At 40.8% G+C, this 17967-nt stretch overlaps 1 protein-coding gene across 1 annotated transcript; it reads left to right on the top strand.

The window, feature by feature from the left end:
• Positions 1 to 12579: 12579 nt before the first annotated feature.
• Positions 12580 to 14821, top strand: LOC147465614 (uncharacterized). The gene is made up of 2 exons (XM_086511940.1): positions 12580 to 13846; positions 13948 to 14821. Exons 1-2 carry the CDS (start codon positions 13435 to 13437, stop codon positions 14592 to 14594), a joined length of 1059 nt encoding a protein of 352 aa, XP_086368066.1. The 5' UTR covers positions 12580 to 13434; the 3' UTR covers positions 14595 to 14821.
• The last annotated feature ends 3146 nt before the right edge of the window (positions 14822 to 17967 follow it).

Here is a 17967-nt window from a genome sequence, read left to right on the forward strand (position 1 = left end):
CCATTGGGAAAGTGCATCGGCTACATGATTGTGCTTGCCAGCAATGTGAGCAAAGTAGAATTTAAATTGCAAAAAGAAATTTTCCTACCTCATTTGACTGTCCGAGAGCTTGGTTTGCATCATGAATGGAGTCCGCTAGAAGTACTTCCATGTGTCTAGAGCATTTAAAACAGCTCATAGGTCCTTTTGTATATGACCAACATTCGCTCATTGGAGTTGAGTCTTTGAATCTCGTATGCTATGGTATTCCCTTCTTGAAGCAAAGTTTTGCTCAAAGGAAATCATCCAGGCATTACATTGGACCTCAAATAGCTTTGAGAGATCCCATAAGTTGAGAAATAAGTTTCTCTTTAAACTTTTTAGAAATATTTTTCTCTCTTTGCGGTCCATGTATACTCAATGTTCTTTTTTGTTAAGTCATGTATTGGACCTGCTATAAGCATGGATTTTTCTTATGAAGCATCTCTAGTATGCACTCAGACCCTTAGAGCTTTGCAACTCATTTAGATCCCTTGGATTAGGCCATCTTTTATTACCTCTACTTTTTGTGGATCCATAGAAATACCACCTTTAGAGATAATGTGACCTAATTATTGAATCTCTCTCGAAACTTACCAGTCCATGTTATTGCCTTTTTGAACTCCTCTTGTGGATCTTGTAAAGCTCAATAAGGAGGCTTATTGGGCAGTGAGCTTCATGGTAAAAGCTCCATTGTATGGCCATTGTCCCCTCATTGTGGAGATAGCTCACGGGGATATCATCAATAAAAACATTTTGGAATCCATTTAGGAATTTAGACAATTCTAATTCCTCTTGATTCCCGTTTTTTATATTATTATTTAATAATATTGTTATTGGTTGAAACATTAAATTCATTTACAGACTTTCTAACAGAAATCATGTATATGAAAATATAAATTTTCATTAACTTGTGAAAGCATGCATATTTACAAGGAATAGGATACTACCCGACTCATAAACATGTATGTACATATCTCCTAGAATAGGAAAAAAAGCCTTTTTCTATAAGCATCCTCTTTTGGACTTTCCAACATAGAAACTCAAGGTGGCTTGTTGCGTGCATTTCTTTGGGGACAATCACGATAGACATGCCCTTGTTGTCCACACTTGTAGCATTTGTTATCCTTACGATAACACTCTAGCTCTATTGCAGAGAGTTTATTCTTACCTTTATAAACTCCTTTCTCCTTAGCTTTGTTATCGGTGTTGCTAGAGTTGCCTTTGGAGGAAGTTTGAGCATTATTCCTCCCTCTAGGCTCATTTTGTTCCTTTACGTCCATGGATTTAGAGTTTCTCTTAACCCCTTGTTGGGAATCGATTTGAGAGGCGACCATAGTATGGTGTATGACCGCCGATATGGTATTAGGACTTTGTGAGTTAATATACTCTGCCTTCTCTTCAGAAATACCCGCACATAATTGTTGCTCTTGCTCCCCAAAGTCTATCTTTTGTAGCTAGTGGCTTTGAGAAATAAATCCCAAAACTTATCTACATACTTTTGGATAGACTCATAGGAAGAGAGTTTCAGGTTTTTCCATTCTGTGAGGACATTTTCTTGAGCATTGCTTGCCAGAAATTGTTTTATGATGGAGGCTCTTAAAGCCTTCCATGTCTTTGGAGCTTTTCTTTGGGCTTGTAGGCTATCCCACCATTGTCGAGCGGAACTTTGGTAATGCATAGATACTTGACGCAGTTTAGAGGACTCTGTGAAGCCCTCATCACCAAAGGCCGCATCAAGTTGTTGGATGAAGGCCAAGACCTTGTCCATAGCACCAAAGGTGCCAGCATAGGCAAGGAAAGTGGTGTTCTTCCCTCCCTCTTTGAACTTCTTTAGCTTCTTGGACCTTCTCCATACCGGATAGAACTTGCGATGGCCTTTCCTCTGGGGCTCTTTGAGACAAGAGCCGCTACCTTCATTGGAATATGAGGAAGTTGATGAAGATGGAGAAGAGGGTGACCTCTTTCTCTCCTTTTCCTTTATTTGGTACCTCTCTTCCCTTTTGTGATAACGAGGACGAGGACTTTGCAGTGATCTTTCCCCCTTGGGGGAAGTTGAAGATCGTTGAGGCTGCCGTCTTCTTGGAGCCATATCTTTGGAAGTATTGGAAGACTCACTTCCTTCTCCTCCTCTTGGTGAAGGCTCTAAAGTAGAGACTTTGTCTTTATTCTTGGATGGAGGTAAGCCCGCTAGTAAACATTTAAGCGCTTCGTATGGGTTCTCCTCTTCTCTTACCGTAGAGAGCCCTCTCTTGGAAATCTCATGAAGAGACTTCTCAGGTGCTCTCTCTTTTGGGGGACTTTGGAGAATCCCATAACTATGAAGTTGTTGGAAAACTTCGCCTTGTAGGAATGGGTTTGCCATAGCTTGTTGCAGCTTAGAAACAAGACATTTGATAAGCATGGGAGCATCATCATTAGCACTTTCATGTGCAAAATCAAAGCAATCAATGTTCATTCTACTCTCTTGATTATTGTCAGCCATGTTAACAAAATTTATGTTTATACTTAATGTATGCTTTGGCAATACAAAACCTTAGTTGCCACTCCTCTTAGCCTTTGAAAATCGGCTCTTAAGTATCTACACCCATGGCTCAAAGTGGTTAATTATAGAGAGTAGAGGAGTAGGTCTAACATAGCAGAGTTGCCAAGGGCTAGCTCCTTTCGGACTTCTTATGGCTCAATAATGGTAAAGCCGTAGGCAAGTCTAAAAAGACTCCATTATTAAGTCCAAAGCTCCCGAGGTGTGCACCATCCCCCACATAGTGGGCTTAACAAAACCGATATTAGATCCCAGTTCCACTTACCCTATTATAATTAACAACATCAACCATTTATAGGCTACTTAAGGACCCCTCTTCTTAAGCAAGAAAAGAGAAACCAAATGCTCTGATACCAATGTAATGGGAATGGCCTATGAACTTAGAGAATAGCGGAATTAAGAGAATTAGAGTGAGCAATTTGAGAGCATAGAGGGTGAACTTAATTTTTAGTAGCAACTCTATCATAACACTTAATTAACTAGGCATGAACAATACTTTTACAAGAGAGAGAGTGTAGAGAATATGACAACAGTTGAGGACCGGATTTATGTGGAGCCGGTCCCCCCTCCAAAAGGCATTTGTATTATAGATTCTCTCATTAAGAGAGACTTGGTACAATACAATCTTTGTGTTCCTTGAGACCTCCTTGGCAATATGAAGATGGAAGGTTCACACACCAAGCTTTTGCATAATTTCAACAATCAATCTTAGCTTGGAAACAATCAAGAACTTGTGAACATCATTAATCTTTGTGTTCCCTAAATCATTTGAGTGCATGAAGATGTATACTTTTTATGCATCAACTTGTGCTTAAAGCAATAATTAATCTACCTTGCAATACAATTATTCTACTTGCATTAAGTTATTAATCTACTTGCAATAAACCATTAGCCTTCTTGCAATAAGCATAACATGCACTTGTAGAATGCATTAACTATCCCAAGCCTCAATCCCAAGACCTCAAACACCTTCAAAGGTGGAGAGAGCTAGCAGGGAATGAGGGTAGGGAAGAGGAAGAAGAAACATTTCAGAGGAGAAAGAAGTAGTTCCTCACTTATCATACTCTTGTTGCTAGCATACATAATAGCATAGTAATGAAGAAGGAGGAGATGGAAAGCTTAAGCATTGAAGCATAGCTCTTGGTTGGATTTGCATTCCATAGCCAAGAGAGTTGGTGTAGGCTCTCAACTTCTCAAGGAGCTTGGAGAAGGAGATGGAGCTCTTGCACTTTGCATAGCACACAATGAGAGTGTTTGTGAGTGTGTGTGGGTGAGTATACCCCCTAAGCACCCCCCTAGCTTGCTTGGGTCGAACCCCCCTTGTAGCTCATGCTTGAAGCTCATTGGACCCCTCCAGGCCTAGCCAATCACAAGCAGGAGCCATTACAAGCAACATGGGTAGCCTTGGGACAAGTGTCCCCCTTTCCCCTTTGAGAGAGAGGACTTGATAAATGCAAAATCAATTAATTAAATATCCTAAATTATCATTGGACCCCTTGGGTGGCTAACCAATAGGCTTCAGGCACACCATGAGGGCAACATGGGGAGGAACTTGACAAGTGTCCTTGCTGCCTCTTCAAGCTGGGGCTTCCCTTGTGTGTGTGTGTGTGTGTGTGTGTGTGTGTGTGTGTGTGTGTGTGTGTGTGTGTGTGTGTGTGTGTGTGTGTGTGTGTGTGTGTGTGTGTGTGTGTGTGTTCTCTCTCATCCCCCCCCTTGTAGGCTCGCCCCCTCCTTGTAGGGATCTTTTTGACTTTGGATGAGCAAGCCCCTTAGTCATCAAGCATGACAAAGCACTTGAACTAGGGGGTGTTCCCACAAGCATCTCACGCAAGCATCTCAAGGCACCTCAAGCACCTTAATCATGTAGCAAGTCAAGCACCTCAAGCATGGAGCCAGTCAAGCACCTCAAGCATCTTAATCAAGCACCTCAAGCATGTCAAGCACCTCAAGCACGACAAGCACCTTAAGCAGGACAAGCACCTCGAGCTTAAGCCGGGTTCCCACCTCAAGCTCAGCCCTAGCTTGCCTAAGGTCAAAGGACTTTTACACACATTATTGGAGGTCTTCAATGAAGCTAACCCTAAGGTCTTATGCTCCATTGGTTAGCCTTGCTCTTTGATAGACCATCTCTCATTTGGGCCCCTTAACCATTGGCCCCGTGTTGAGATAGATCTATAAGCACATGTCTATATCTTAACCCTTGTTCCCGTGTATTCTCCCACATTAAGTGATCAGTTTAATATGAGAAAATCATTTGGGTTGGATAGATATTAATTTTTATGACATATTCTTAATGGCTTTTTTAATGTTTCAAAAACATATAGCTCATCAAAATTGGCATAACCATTCCCATTACATTTATATATCCAATTTAGGCATTATGAAGTACTTTCTCCCTCTAGCCTAGAAAGAGAAAATCATGTTTTTGTTGGAAATAGGGTTGCAGGGAAACACACATAGCTTGGAGAAGATGAAGAAGCTCAAGGCACACAATAGAGAGCGTATTGATTAGTGCACAATGGAAAGATAAGTTATTCTTGGAGTGATGGGTGTATATACAATGCAAGGGGGGGGGGGGGGACTCCTAGTGAGGGAAAAAATGCACCGACGGTCCTAAGTTTGTTCACACACATCACTACCACATGTATATGGTAACAAACCCCCCTTGGGAGTGATGCGGTGAACAAGAGCTGGCACCTAGTGTATAGGGAAGTATCATGCCCTAAGGACATGCTCAATCCACAAAGGGAAGTAAGCCCAAAGCTTTGCAAAAAGCTTTGAACTTCTCACGAGGCAATGCCTTTGTGAATAGATATACAAGGTTGTTCTATGTCGGCACATGAGCCAAGTTGATCTCTCTTGTTGAGAGTCTCTCTTTGACATAGTGATAATGCACCTCAATGTGCTCTGTGCAAGCATGAAAAATTGGGTTCTTCGTAACTGCCAATGCGCTCTAACTGTCAGTGTAGATGATATCTGTAGCGTTTTGTCCAGCAACTAAATCAGCCTTAAGACATATGACCAATACACACTCAATCGTAGCTATGAAGATTTCCATATACTCAACCTCACAATTGGAAGTGCCCACAATAGGTTGCTTCTTGATCAACCATGATATGCATGAATTGCCAAGCATGAAACAAAAACCACCTGTGGACACTCGCATGTCATAACAACCGGCCCAATTTGAGTCCAAAAAAGCATGTAAATTTGGCAGCAATGATCCCCCCCCTTGGGATAAAACAAGTCGAGGTATTAAGTTCCACTCAAGTAGCAAAAAACCCTCTTGACAACCTAAAAAGGCTTTTACTCTAGGCTACGCATAAATCTGATGACCTGTGAGACTACAAATTGAATATTAGGCCTGATATTGCATACATAAATAAGGCATCCATTGATGGTAAAGAGTGGCATTAGCAGGATCACCAACATCATGAAGACTTAAATTCAAACCTATTTCCATGGGAGTAGCGATAGGTTTGTAGTCCTCAAGTCCAAAATTACATAGCAATGTCTCTATGTAGCGTGTTTGACACAAGGCAATACCACCACCACTGCTTAAATTGTATGCCCAAATAATGATGCAAAAGCCCCACGTCTTTCATCTTGAAAGTAGAATTCAAATCAGCCTTAAATTCAGCAATATGTGTCTCATTCGGGCCAATAATCAATCATCTAGTGGAACAACGATGAGAAATACATCACCCTCATGCTTTACATACAAAGTGCTCTCTATTGGCCTGTTTACGAGAGCCTTGTTTAACCAAATGTGTCAACTTTCTCATGCCAAGCACGAGGAGAGTGCTTCAAACCATACAAATCTTTCTTACATTTGCACACTTTATCTCTTCTTGTCCTTTCTTGACAAAACCGCGAGGCTGCATTACATAAACTTTCTCAAATATATCACCATTCAAGAAAGCAATAACAATGTCTGATTGATGTACATCCCATCCAAAGTGAGTTGGCAATGCACATAGAAAATGAGCAGTAGAGTGGGAGTGAAAGTCTCTTTGTAATCTATGCCTTTCTGCTATGCATAAACTTTTGCAACAAGTTGTGCCTTGTAGCGATCAATCTCACCATCCAACTTATGTTTCAACTTGTAAACCCACTTTGTACCAATGGCCTTTTTTCCAAGAGGCATAAAGTCCACGTGTCATTTTCTATAAATGCATCATATTCTTATTGCATGGCAACCATCAACTTTTTTGAGTTATGTGCTTCATCAAAAGATAGAGGTTCCTCCACATCACATAAACTAAAAATAGCCAAAGCATAACAATTTGACACATAAGATGCATGATGAGAATTTGAACTAGTACGAATAGACCTAGGTGCATTCAATTTACAGTCATGCAAAGTATGCACCAGCCATTTTGGAATACTTCTAGGAGAGCTCTAGCGTCATGTACATATGCATCAGTAATAGGCCGATCCGTAGCATATTTCGAAACCCCCATAGGTTGTACATTTTCCTCATTGGAATTTAGTTTCCACCATTAAAAAAAGGTAACAAAGTGTCATAAATGTCATGTGAGCTTACATTAATGTCTCTGGTACATGATAACAAAGGTTGAACAAAATCTTCCACAAACACAACATCTCATGAAACCAAGATACAATTTTGTTGTGGATGGTATAATTTGTAACCTTTGCTTTCATGGCTATAACCAACAAAAATGCATTTAACAACCTTATCATCCAATTTTCTATGTTGCGTTTGTGGCACTAAAGCATAAGCTAAACAACCAAAAATGCGCACATGATCAATAAATGGATTTGTATCATGCCATGCTTCATAAGGAGTCATAGACTGCAAATATTTTGTAGGACACATGTTAAAAACATAAGTAGCACACATGATAGCCTCAAGCCAAAACAAATGTGGCAAAGGCTTACTGTTGACCATACATCATGCCAGCTTCATAAACAATCTATTTTTCATTTCAACAACACCATTTTGATGAGGTGTATACGGCATTGTACATTGGTGTTTTATCCCACGATTAGCCAGAAATGCATTAAACTCATGAGACATATTCCCCCCCCCCCCGATGTGAATGGAGGATACCCATAATACATTTAGAGATATTTTCATCCATACCCATAAATTGCTTGAAGCACATGAGTACTTCGGACTTAGCTTTAAGCGGATACACCCATGGATGCCTAGAGTAATCATCAATGAAAGTCATGAAGTACATGTAATTGGCTAATGATGGAGTTTTCATAGGCCCACAAACGTCACTATGCACAAGTTGCAACTTGCATGTACACCTTATTGAACCATCCTTTGGAAACTTTAAACGCTGCATTTCACTCAAAATACACCCTTCACAAACATGCTTCCAAGGTGATTCAAGAGGCGACAAAGAAGCAACCATATCAGATTTTTGCAAACGCAGCAAATTGGCAAAATTCAGATACCCAAAACATACATGCCAAAGTTTTGCATGTGACAACCTTTGAATTTACAACTGCAATTTGCAAAATTATGTCCACAATTGTCATGCAAAGTGAGCTTATACAACCCACAACACAAAATGCCAGATGCAACAATTTCATCGCCAAATTGTACATTTGTTATCCACAAATTTGACAACAAGACCAAGTCTAACAAGTACATAAAGTGCATCAAGTGTGAAAAAACTACCATTCGCAACAATCATCACAATCTTTCTAACTCCCTTGAACGGATAAGAGGCATTGTTGGCACAAGTGACCATATTCCCATGAGGAACAGACTTGAGAGAGGTAAACAAGTCATGATGTGGGGTAATGTGCTTTGTAGTACAGCTACCAAAGTACCACACATGTGAATCTACAACAACTAACATACATGCATCATGGAAAGAAGGATCATAAGTAAAATCTGCACTAAATTTCCACTCTGCATCTACATCAGCATCACAATCTCCTTTCGCAAAAATTCTACAATAGTTGCACTTGTAGTGGAACCTACCTTTTTTTTCTTGGCCTCTTTTGCCTTCAATTTAGGACACTACTTTATCTAGTGATCATTGGCCTTGCAATAATGGCAATGCATATTCTTTTTTCCTTTATCACTAGAATTCCCACTAACTCCCAGATGAGGTGCTGCCAACAGAAGCATTAGGAACAAGTGATTTTCCACTTGCTGAAGAACCATGAGAATTGGTTACATTGCTATCACCACCTTTTCTTTGAGCAGCAACAAAGGCGTATTCAAATGCACGTTGTTTAGCTCTATTATTTCTTAAAAATGACTCTTGTAATAGCAATGTGCATAATTCATCAAACTTGACAACATTAGTCTCCAAGTACTAGCAAAACTCTAGTAAGAATTTGGCAATGCATCAAGAACAGTATGCACAAGTGAATTGTTAGAAATGACTTCACTTGCAAAAATAAGTTTCTCATTAACATCCTTGATACCAGCAAGAAAAGTGTCCATGCCATCTTCCTCATGCATAATCTTCGACTGCAGCTCTTTACTAGCTGGAATTTTAGCCTCATTGTGACTTGCATAAAGACCAACCAAAATATCCCAAGTCTATTTTGCTAATTTAGTTGAGTGAATGTGAGAAGTAATAGTACGCTTCACAAATAATGCAATCAATGCATGAGAACCTACAACATCCTCAACAGAGCTTGTATCCACAGAAGGCAGCGGATGTACATTAATGCCCTACACAACATTCCAAATTCCCTTTGACGCAAGAACATGTTGCATCATGTAAGCCCACATTGGGTAATCATCCCCATTGAGTTTATCCTAAGCACTGAACATTTGTGTTGTTGTCAGCCATGGCGAGTGACCACCTAATGTGAAAACTGTCCGAAAAGAGAAAAAACAAAGTAGGGCCAACATGTGCTATGTAGCACAACCCAAACGAGACTATAAGGGACCTTTTCTGCAAGCAATTGCACTGACAAAAAATCTGCACAAAGGGATGAAATTGCTTGTGCAATACAACCTGTAGTGGAAATGGAGGCCAAAACGAGCCCGAATAAAAATTCTGAGCAGATCGAGCTCTTTGAAGATCTCCTGAAGTATTTGTCAATTTGCTAACACTCACCAAAGCTCACCAAATTGGATAAAATGAGCAGGCATGTGCTGGCGGTTATGCCCGAGAGGACACATACAAAGTTCCTTACCTTTGGATGGCAATTTATCCGCATATTTGAGGAGTCTTGATAGGTAGAAATGTACTCAAACTAGGGTAAAGGGGGCAATTACGGGATAGGCCCCTTTTCAAGACCTGTCCTCGCCCCAATGAAATGGATACTTGGTGCACCAGTGGACGTACGAGTCAGTATGGAAAAGTGGTTATCTCAGAAGGTCACAGAGAGTTGTGGTCCTTCGAATTGTGAGATCAAGCCTTCTCATTGAATTGTACTTATTTTGCCCCTGAGCATCTGCCTTCATGCTCTTTGTTTTGTTGAACTAATTATTAAAATTGTGTCGCGCAACTAACGGGATCTCCATCGGAAGACGACGTGCTTCTTTTGCATGATGCCGACCTCCTGAGCTCCCAAATGAGCTACTCTATGCCTCGAACAACAGAGAACAACCTCTGATTGAGCCTGCCCGATCTCAATATCTTTAATATGGAACATTTACCCTAATCAAACTCATGCTATAAGAGGAAGTCATAAGCTTACTTGAAAGACATAACTTTTGGACAAATAAACGACAACTTGTGTAAATGATTGGCTACAAGCAAATCATTTACCCTTTTCATAAACTACAAAACTTTCTTTGTGATTCTTTGATAACTTTGCATATGAAGTTGCTTGTTTACTCATTTACAAGCCTTATTGGATGAAAGGTACAAAGTTCATTTAATGAATGCATCTTAAAAGAACTTTGATGCACTATGGTGTGCTTTTACCTTTACAATAATATTTTTACCTTTACAATAATATCTAGGAGATCACACATATACTCTTTTGTAGCAAAGTTTATACACATTGTGCCCTTTATCAAAAAAGGCATGGCTTGAAGAAAAAATACAGATGCATATAGCTTGAAGAGAGCTTTGTTTTGAGTCCTGGGTTGTACGATTCTTACAACCAAAGCTTAAGTTATGGCCAGTTTCGTGAAGGGCTATCTTGCATGCACGACAACTTGCTTCTCTGATCCAAAGAGTCTTTGGCCTACAAAAACGCTCTTGCCTCCTCTTTTTAGAGCTTTTGGATTCTTTTGACATCATTCTCTCATCTTTTCTTAACTAAGATTACCATGCATGCCATAATTTACTAAAAACATGCAAAGTATTTAACCTTAAAAAGCGAGCACTTAGCCTTCATAAATTTTACATTTGAGAATGGATTCTCGTTCATGAAATCAACCTTTCAAGAAACTTCAAAAAGCACTCTTTGCTTTTTGGGAAGGACTTTTACCTTCTAAAGTACATTCTAAGCATACTTACCATAAAAAGCGTTCATAAATAAGAAAAAAGCATACCGTATAAAAGGCATAATTGGTGAAAAACCGATTAGGACATGCAGATAATGTCATTGATTTTCATATTCTAGTTGACGTAATTGAGCCATTGCTCAACCTCATGAGCTAGAAAAGATATTGGATCACCATAGTTTACAACCATGTAATCATGTCCGTCGGCAAGTCTTGGAAAGATAGACTTGACGAGGATGCCATTTGGAAAAACCTTAGTGTGCTTAAGAAGCAATTTCCCTTTTTTGTTGGCAAGCTATGGCAAGGCTATAAATCTAGGGATGCTCATCATCACCCACAAAGACCGATGCCCTTTCAATCTCTTTTTGCTTTCACGATTCAGTAGATCTTTAGCTACAACAAGATAACTTATCATCATCAAAGTAACACGCAAAGGCACTTACATATAGTGTTTGTATCTTTAGTCATATATGTACTTATTGAAAAGGGCACACACATCCCATTTTGTAATCGAACATTTAGTCTATAAATGGACATGGTTTTGCTCACAATTGTATTGTACAATTTGAAGGTAATCAAATACAAAAGTTATGTGTATCTCTATCTCATTTTCATTTGAAGTTCTATTGGTTTTCTTTGATGCATACTTGTTCAGGAAAAGCCTCTTGTTTCTCATGCAAGATTTGGCACCCCAATTTTTTACATAGCAATTGTCTTTATAATCATTGATATATTATGGCATTTGTAGAATCGATATATGCATCTTTATCATAATCAATATTAGCATTTGTATCACAATCGATATATAATGATTGTGATGCCAATGCTAATACCGACTATAATAGAGATAGTTTAATGCCGATGCTTATATCGAGATATTTGTCAATGCCATTGGGATAAAAATACAAGTTCAATGGCGTTGGTAAAAGCATCTGACGCCCATCTACTTAATCAAAAAGCCTTACTTTTCCACCACCGCTAAAATCCAATCTTGGTAGATATTTGAATGATGTAGTCTCTAACTTACCAGAGGATGTGCACTATGTGTTCTCTCTTGACTAAAAGAAATGCTACAAGCATATTCCCCATCATGGGGAGACCACCCTTCACCCACATCAATGCTTTACTCAACTATGCTTTGAGCACACCCATGGAAAATATGTCTCCTTTAGAGGTTTACTCAAATAAATGCATAGCTAGGATATGGTTTGACCAACACTATAAGAATCAATTTAACTTTTCTCAAAAGAACAGGTCTACATGGGCCATCAACAACATGTACGTCCAAAACAATGGGCTCTCTTTTAGGCAAGTGAATGGGATACCAATGGGATTGACTTGTTATGGTGCAATCTATACTTTCATTCCCTAGAGTACAACTATATCAAGGTGACTCTACCCATAGCAAGGCCTTAGGGTAGGCAGGAGCTCTCTCTCTCTCTCTCTCTCTCTCTCTCTCTCTCTCTCTCTCTCAAACACACACACACACACACATTCATCAAGGGGGATCGTGACTACTTTGTGATTTTGGTGAATTCTACAGTTCATGCTTACACAAGAGAGAGATCCAAACATACACGAACTATCATTGCTTGGCATGAGGGTTAGAGTCTCTCTCTCTCTCTCTCTCTCTCTCTCTCTCTCTCTCTCTCTCTCTCTCTCTCTCTCTCTCTCTCTCACACACACACACACACACACACACACACACACACACACACACACACAATCGGAGATAGTGGGTATGTCTCATTAAGACACCTCACAATATTGAAAGAATCTCATGAGAGTGCAACTGTACGGAATCCCAAAAGACACATAGAAGTGAAACATTGAGCTCATGATGAATGCATAACACAAGAAGTGATTTGCTTCATGATGCATCGGGAGATCCCACATTCAATGAGGCTTTCTTGCAACATCAATGTATCACATTGTGGAACAAATTTGGAGGTTCACCCTTTACACATGACACCACCCACATGGCCCTCAAGCACAAGAATGTTTCACTGAGAGAGGAGACTACACTCATTCATACATGCTTAAGCCTATCCCCTTACCCACAATGTGCACTATGAAAGCAATCCAATTGAGCTCCCACTCCCTTCCGTGTGAGACAAGGCATTGGTGCGCTAGGGAAGAGTTGCTCCAATTATGCACACTATGTCTTGCAAGTTCAAGAGCACGAATCAGCAAACTATGAGCTCTCAGTTGCCACCATTAGCAATTGTCATTTTTCCTCACATTGTGGGTGTTTCCTTTTCCAAACTCCAGTTGCTCTCAACTGGCAATTTTGAATTTCAAAGCGACATGATTGTAAGCTCAGACACACTTTTCCCCAACAATTCTAGAGGGGTGAGGCCATCGTGACGGCGGCGTGAGGGTTTAAGCATAGCTTGTTCATCATGATTGATTGCAACATGAGTGGGTGGTGGGTGTGTGCCCTAAGTTCTAACAAATCAAATTAAAAAGCATGCTTTGGCGGGTAAAATGTCATTTAAAGTCTGATTTGTGCACTCGGGGAGAGAGAGAGAGAGAGAGAGAGAGAGAGAATGAGAGCGTTCCTGCGTGTGTGTGTTCTATGGCTTCCTTCACAAGCTCAGTAGGCTCAAAGCGAGTGAGACCATGGGATTCCTGCCAAGACGTGGAGAAGCTGAAGGAGATGTTGGAGGAGAGAGAGACTCAAATCGAAAGCCTCAAAAAGCAGAGAGTCATCAACGAAGGTGACATTGTGAAGGAGCTTCAGCAGTCTCTGCAAGAGAAGGAAGGCCGCATCCAGGAGCTTCTTTGCCAGGCTGATAACTCGAATGCTGCCTCTGCATTCGGCAAACTCTTTGATGCCAATGCTTCCAAGTCGGCTCCCGAGACTGTCCTCCGTATGGATGGTAAGAAGACTGCCTCGCTTTGTCCTTTCCTTCTGTGTAGGAGTTTTTGAAGGAGAAGGTGACGTGAAGCTCTAAGTGTTTATGAAAACCTGTGTTTGCAGATGTTAGGAAGGGGAGACAATGTACGAGTATGGAAAAGAGCAAGCTTGTTGCCTCGGATTCTGAAGAAGAGGTCGATGGTAGTAAAGGGCTGGCTTCAGACTCCACAGATGATGAAGGTTTTACTCCGGGGAATACTGACGCTGCTGCTGATGATGACGATGATGATGATGATGACAATGAAGATGATGATGATGAGTACATAGCAGCAAGGTCGACAGCAGTTGCTAGTCGTGGTTCAAAGGCTAAGAAAGCACACCCTAATGGACATGTGCCTGATACTAAAAAATCATTCACTGGAAATGTGTTGAATCTGCGAGCCTCCATCCAAAAGCAAATTCTTAGCCAAATGGTATACAGGCCTGGTCTCAAATATGGCAAGAGCAAAGTAGCTGCTGAGGTCCCAAATCTCTCTGAGGAACAAATAAAAGCTATTCTTGGAGATGAACTCTTTGCAAAGGCGAGCTGTAGAGGAAAGCTTATCCAACTGAAAGCTAGTGATGATGACATTGACACTCTCTTTAAGTGTTCTTTCACCAAAGGCCTCCGTTATGGTGCTATCCTTGCACTGTGTGATGGCTTGAAGTTTGCCTTCACTAAAGCTACCGGTGTGCTCAAGGTTACTGGTGTCTATACAATGCAGAAATAGGATTATGTGTGCGCTTAAGCTCTTTTGTTCACCTGTTCACTTCCATGGTGATGATGAAAACCAGTGTCCCTAACTATTTCTTTTTGCTAGAATCGAGGGATTTGTAGGGATTACTACTAACTTGGGTTTCTGTAATTGCTATAACTGTACCATAATTATGATTGGCCCACAATGTCTAAGCAATGTTTTGTGCAAAATGGAATTCTTCTGTTTGAAGTAATGTCTTGCAAGATGCAAGCTTCTTTTCCATACAATTATCATATCAATGAGATAGTGCCAATGGGACCTTAGTCTAGTGGTTAAGGTGGTTGTATGGGTGTTTAAAGATCCAGGTTTGATTCTTGGCTCATGGGGTCTATGGTGGGATGACGGAGCTGAGCAAAGTAATTTCAGGAGAAAATAATCTCATTGAGGATTGGATCTTCATTCTGACCATTAAGAGACATGTGTAGTAACCACATCACCATGTCTTTGATTTTGATGTGCTAATGTGTGTAGGTGAGTAATCTTGGGTATAGTAATCTCGAGTGCAAGAGATTGCTTCAGTGGCAAAATCAACTTAGGCTTGAGTTCTACCAAACATCGAGCCAACTTATCCGAGCAAGCTTAAAACCGAGCAAAGTTATTAAAGTGAGTTTCTCACGTATATATATACTTTCGGGGGGTGCACTATGTAATCATGTTAATGTATAACGTGAATTCGAAAGGAGAGGTTTTAAAATAAAAAAAATTTAGGCATATATATACATATATATATATGTATATATGTATATGTATATATATATCTTTATATACATATATATATATATATGTATGTATATATATATACAGGGGGGAGAGAGAGAGAGAGAGAGAGAGAGAGAGAGAGGAGAGCAGGCTGTGGGGATGATGGGGAGCAAGCAGTGGGTCTCGACTCTCTCTCCTGTTGCTGCTAGCCATAGCAGCAGTTTCCCGTGCAGGCGGTAGGCCAGCCGCTGCTGCAAGCACGGATGGCTAGTGTGACATCGTGATGGTAGCCGGTCTAGGCACCCATTACATCAACTATGGTGCCCTTTTGTGGGACTGTGTCCCTTGTTCGCAAATGGGGCGTCCTACTACAGCTGTCGCGATTCCGGACTGGCAAACCCATACACCAGAGGTTGCAGCCGTATCACCCATTGCTACCGTCATGTTAGCTACACAGGACCAGGACGTCATCCCACTCTAAGAAAGTTCAAGTTTACCCATAGGCACAAAAGCCTCCACATTCGAGCAATCTAACCAGAAAAGAAGGAATAGAGAATCAAAATCTCCGAACCAACGGGCCATAAAGGCTAGAGCTATAGGAGCACCAATTTTTGTCTCTCCTCATGAAGAGGTAATCTAGACACTCAAATTGTACAATGCCAACAAAGGTGGTAGACCAGACTTGCAGGCTAGCAGCATCATTCAGATTAACGGCCTTACGGTAAATCGCAGCAAAAGAAATTTGTTGGCTCTGTTCCATGTGTAGAAGTTGGCTCTATTCCATGTGTAGAAGTTGGTGATCAGTTTTACTTTCGAATGGAAATATGATGTGTTAGTATGCATGGGCCTATTCAAGGGGGTACTGAGTATCTAATAATAAAAGAAAGCAAGTACAAAATTCTCATTGTGTCAAGCATTATCTCTTCATGAGAATATGATGCCATGGATACCGGGGAGGAGCTTGTTTATACGACTGCTCCATATAAGAAAATGGACTTCTTCTTGAGCGATCAGTAGAAGATGGTAAGCAGAAGCAATTGCCGCATAAGCACTCATGACGGTAAGTGCCGCAACCGTGGACATAACAAGCACGGAAGAGGCCACACCAACCCCATTAGGTGCTCCAACTATGGGTGATGTGTGCCCACTGTCAAGCAGTTTCTTGTAAGGAACATTGTTGAACAAGCTGCTATGAGAGATGTGCAGGATGCTTGCGTTTCTGATGTGTACGCAACTTCCAAGCTTTACGCCTAAATGCAGTACTGTGTTTCATGCGCCATTCACTCTCACATTGTCCATATGAGATCCCAGAGTTCCAAAGCCACCATAGAGGTTTGGATGCAAGCAAGATATGTAGAACCAGAATCAGCGTATCAATGTTCCTGTTGTTAGGAACTGAAGAGGTGTCTAATTAGTGCATAAGCCAGGAGAGGAAGAAGGCTCATGAATTTTGACTTCTATCATAGAGCTCTTAGAAGATGCATGCTACGAGCATTGCCACTGTGGTTGAAGCCATCAATTGGATGGACGTTGAGTGACTTTTGAGTCTTTTGGACGGGCTTTTATCTTATGTTTTGGAAATGCCTTTCTAAAGTTTTTTCCAAAAAATAGAGAGAGAGAGAGAGAGAGAGAGAGAGAGAGAGAGAGAGAGAGAGTCCGACTTGCTTCTAAGACTCTAAGAGTGCGTGGCAGAGAGAAGCCCTGCGAGTGAACAAGACACGACATTGAAAATTCACTAAACTTAGCTGAGAGTGAGTGACCAGTGCTCGAAAAAAACTTTTTTCCAAAAACTTGTCAAACCTACAAACAATTGAGGTAAAGTCACTAAATCTGAAGGTTTTAATACCAATTTACACTAATTTATTTTTCAAATTTTGGAGGTTTTCTCACCTTCAACTTTAAAATTTAGAGGTAAATCTTAAAATTTGTAGGTGGGGTTACACTAAACCTAGATTTTTGCTACAGTAAACCTAGATTTTTTCGAGCACTGTGAGTGACTTATACCAGAGGTGGCGGTGAGTCTGAGTGAGAGAGAGAGAGAGAGAGAGAGAGAGAGAGAGAGAGAGAGAGAGAGAGAGAGAGAGAGAGAGAGAGAGAGAGAGAGAGAGAGAGAGCGTAATTGGCTAGATTGGTTGAGAGCATGCACACCCCTTCCATGCAGAGCTCGTTGCCCAGTGGTGGAGTCAGGCCCACTTTTGTGGAACTCTAGAAGAAGGTGGAGGTAGAGATTGTTGAACAAGGGCATCGGTGCATCAAAGTCTTTCTTGACGCGCGACCAAAAAGGTTGCTTTTTGAGAAAAAAATCCTCGGCAGTGATCCCGCAATTGTGGAAGAAGAACCTTATTCTCTCTCTCTCTCTCTCTCTCTCTCTCTCTCTCTCTCTCTCTCACACACACACACACACACACACACACACACACAAACTCTTCATCTTTGTTCTCGTCGAAAGATGGGGCCGAGGTGATTGTGAAGGCACTGCATAAGAGGTGATTGCCAAGCTATTGCATGCAAGTGGTAATGATCGTTAATGTCGACATTACCTTATGATCTTCATCACCTCTCCCGCCCTTGGCCACAAAGTCCTCGTGTGGGGCCTCCTCTTTTGCAACTCACCATGAAAACTCTAAAAGAGTCCGTAGTCCATGAA

This window comes from Adiantum capillus-veneris, chromosome 1 (assembly GCF_014529385.1).
Source record: "Adiantum capillus-veneris isolate H3 chromosome 1, ASM1452938v2, whole genome shotgun sequence".
In the NCBI taxonomy this organism is placed as follows: Eukaryota; Viridiplantae; Streptophyta; class Polypodiopsida; order Polypodiales; family Pteridaceae; genus Adiantum; species Adiantum capillus-veneris.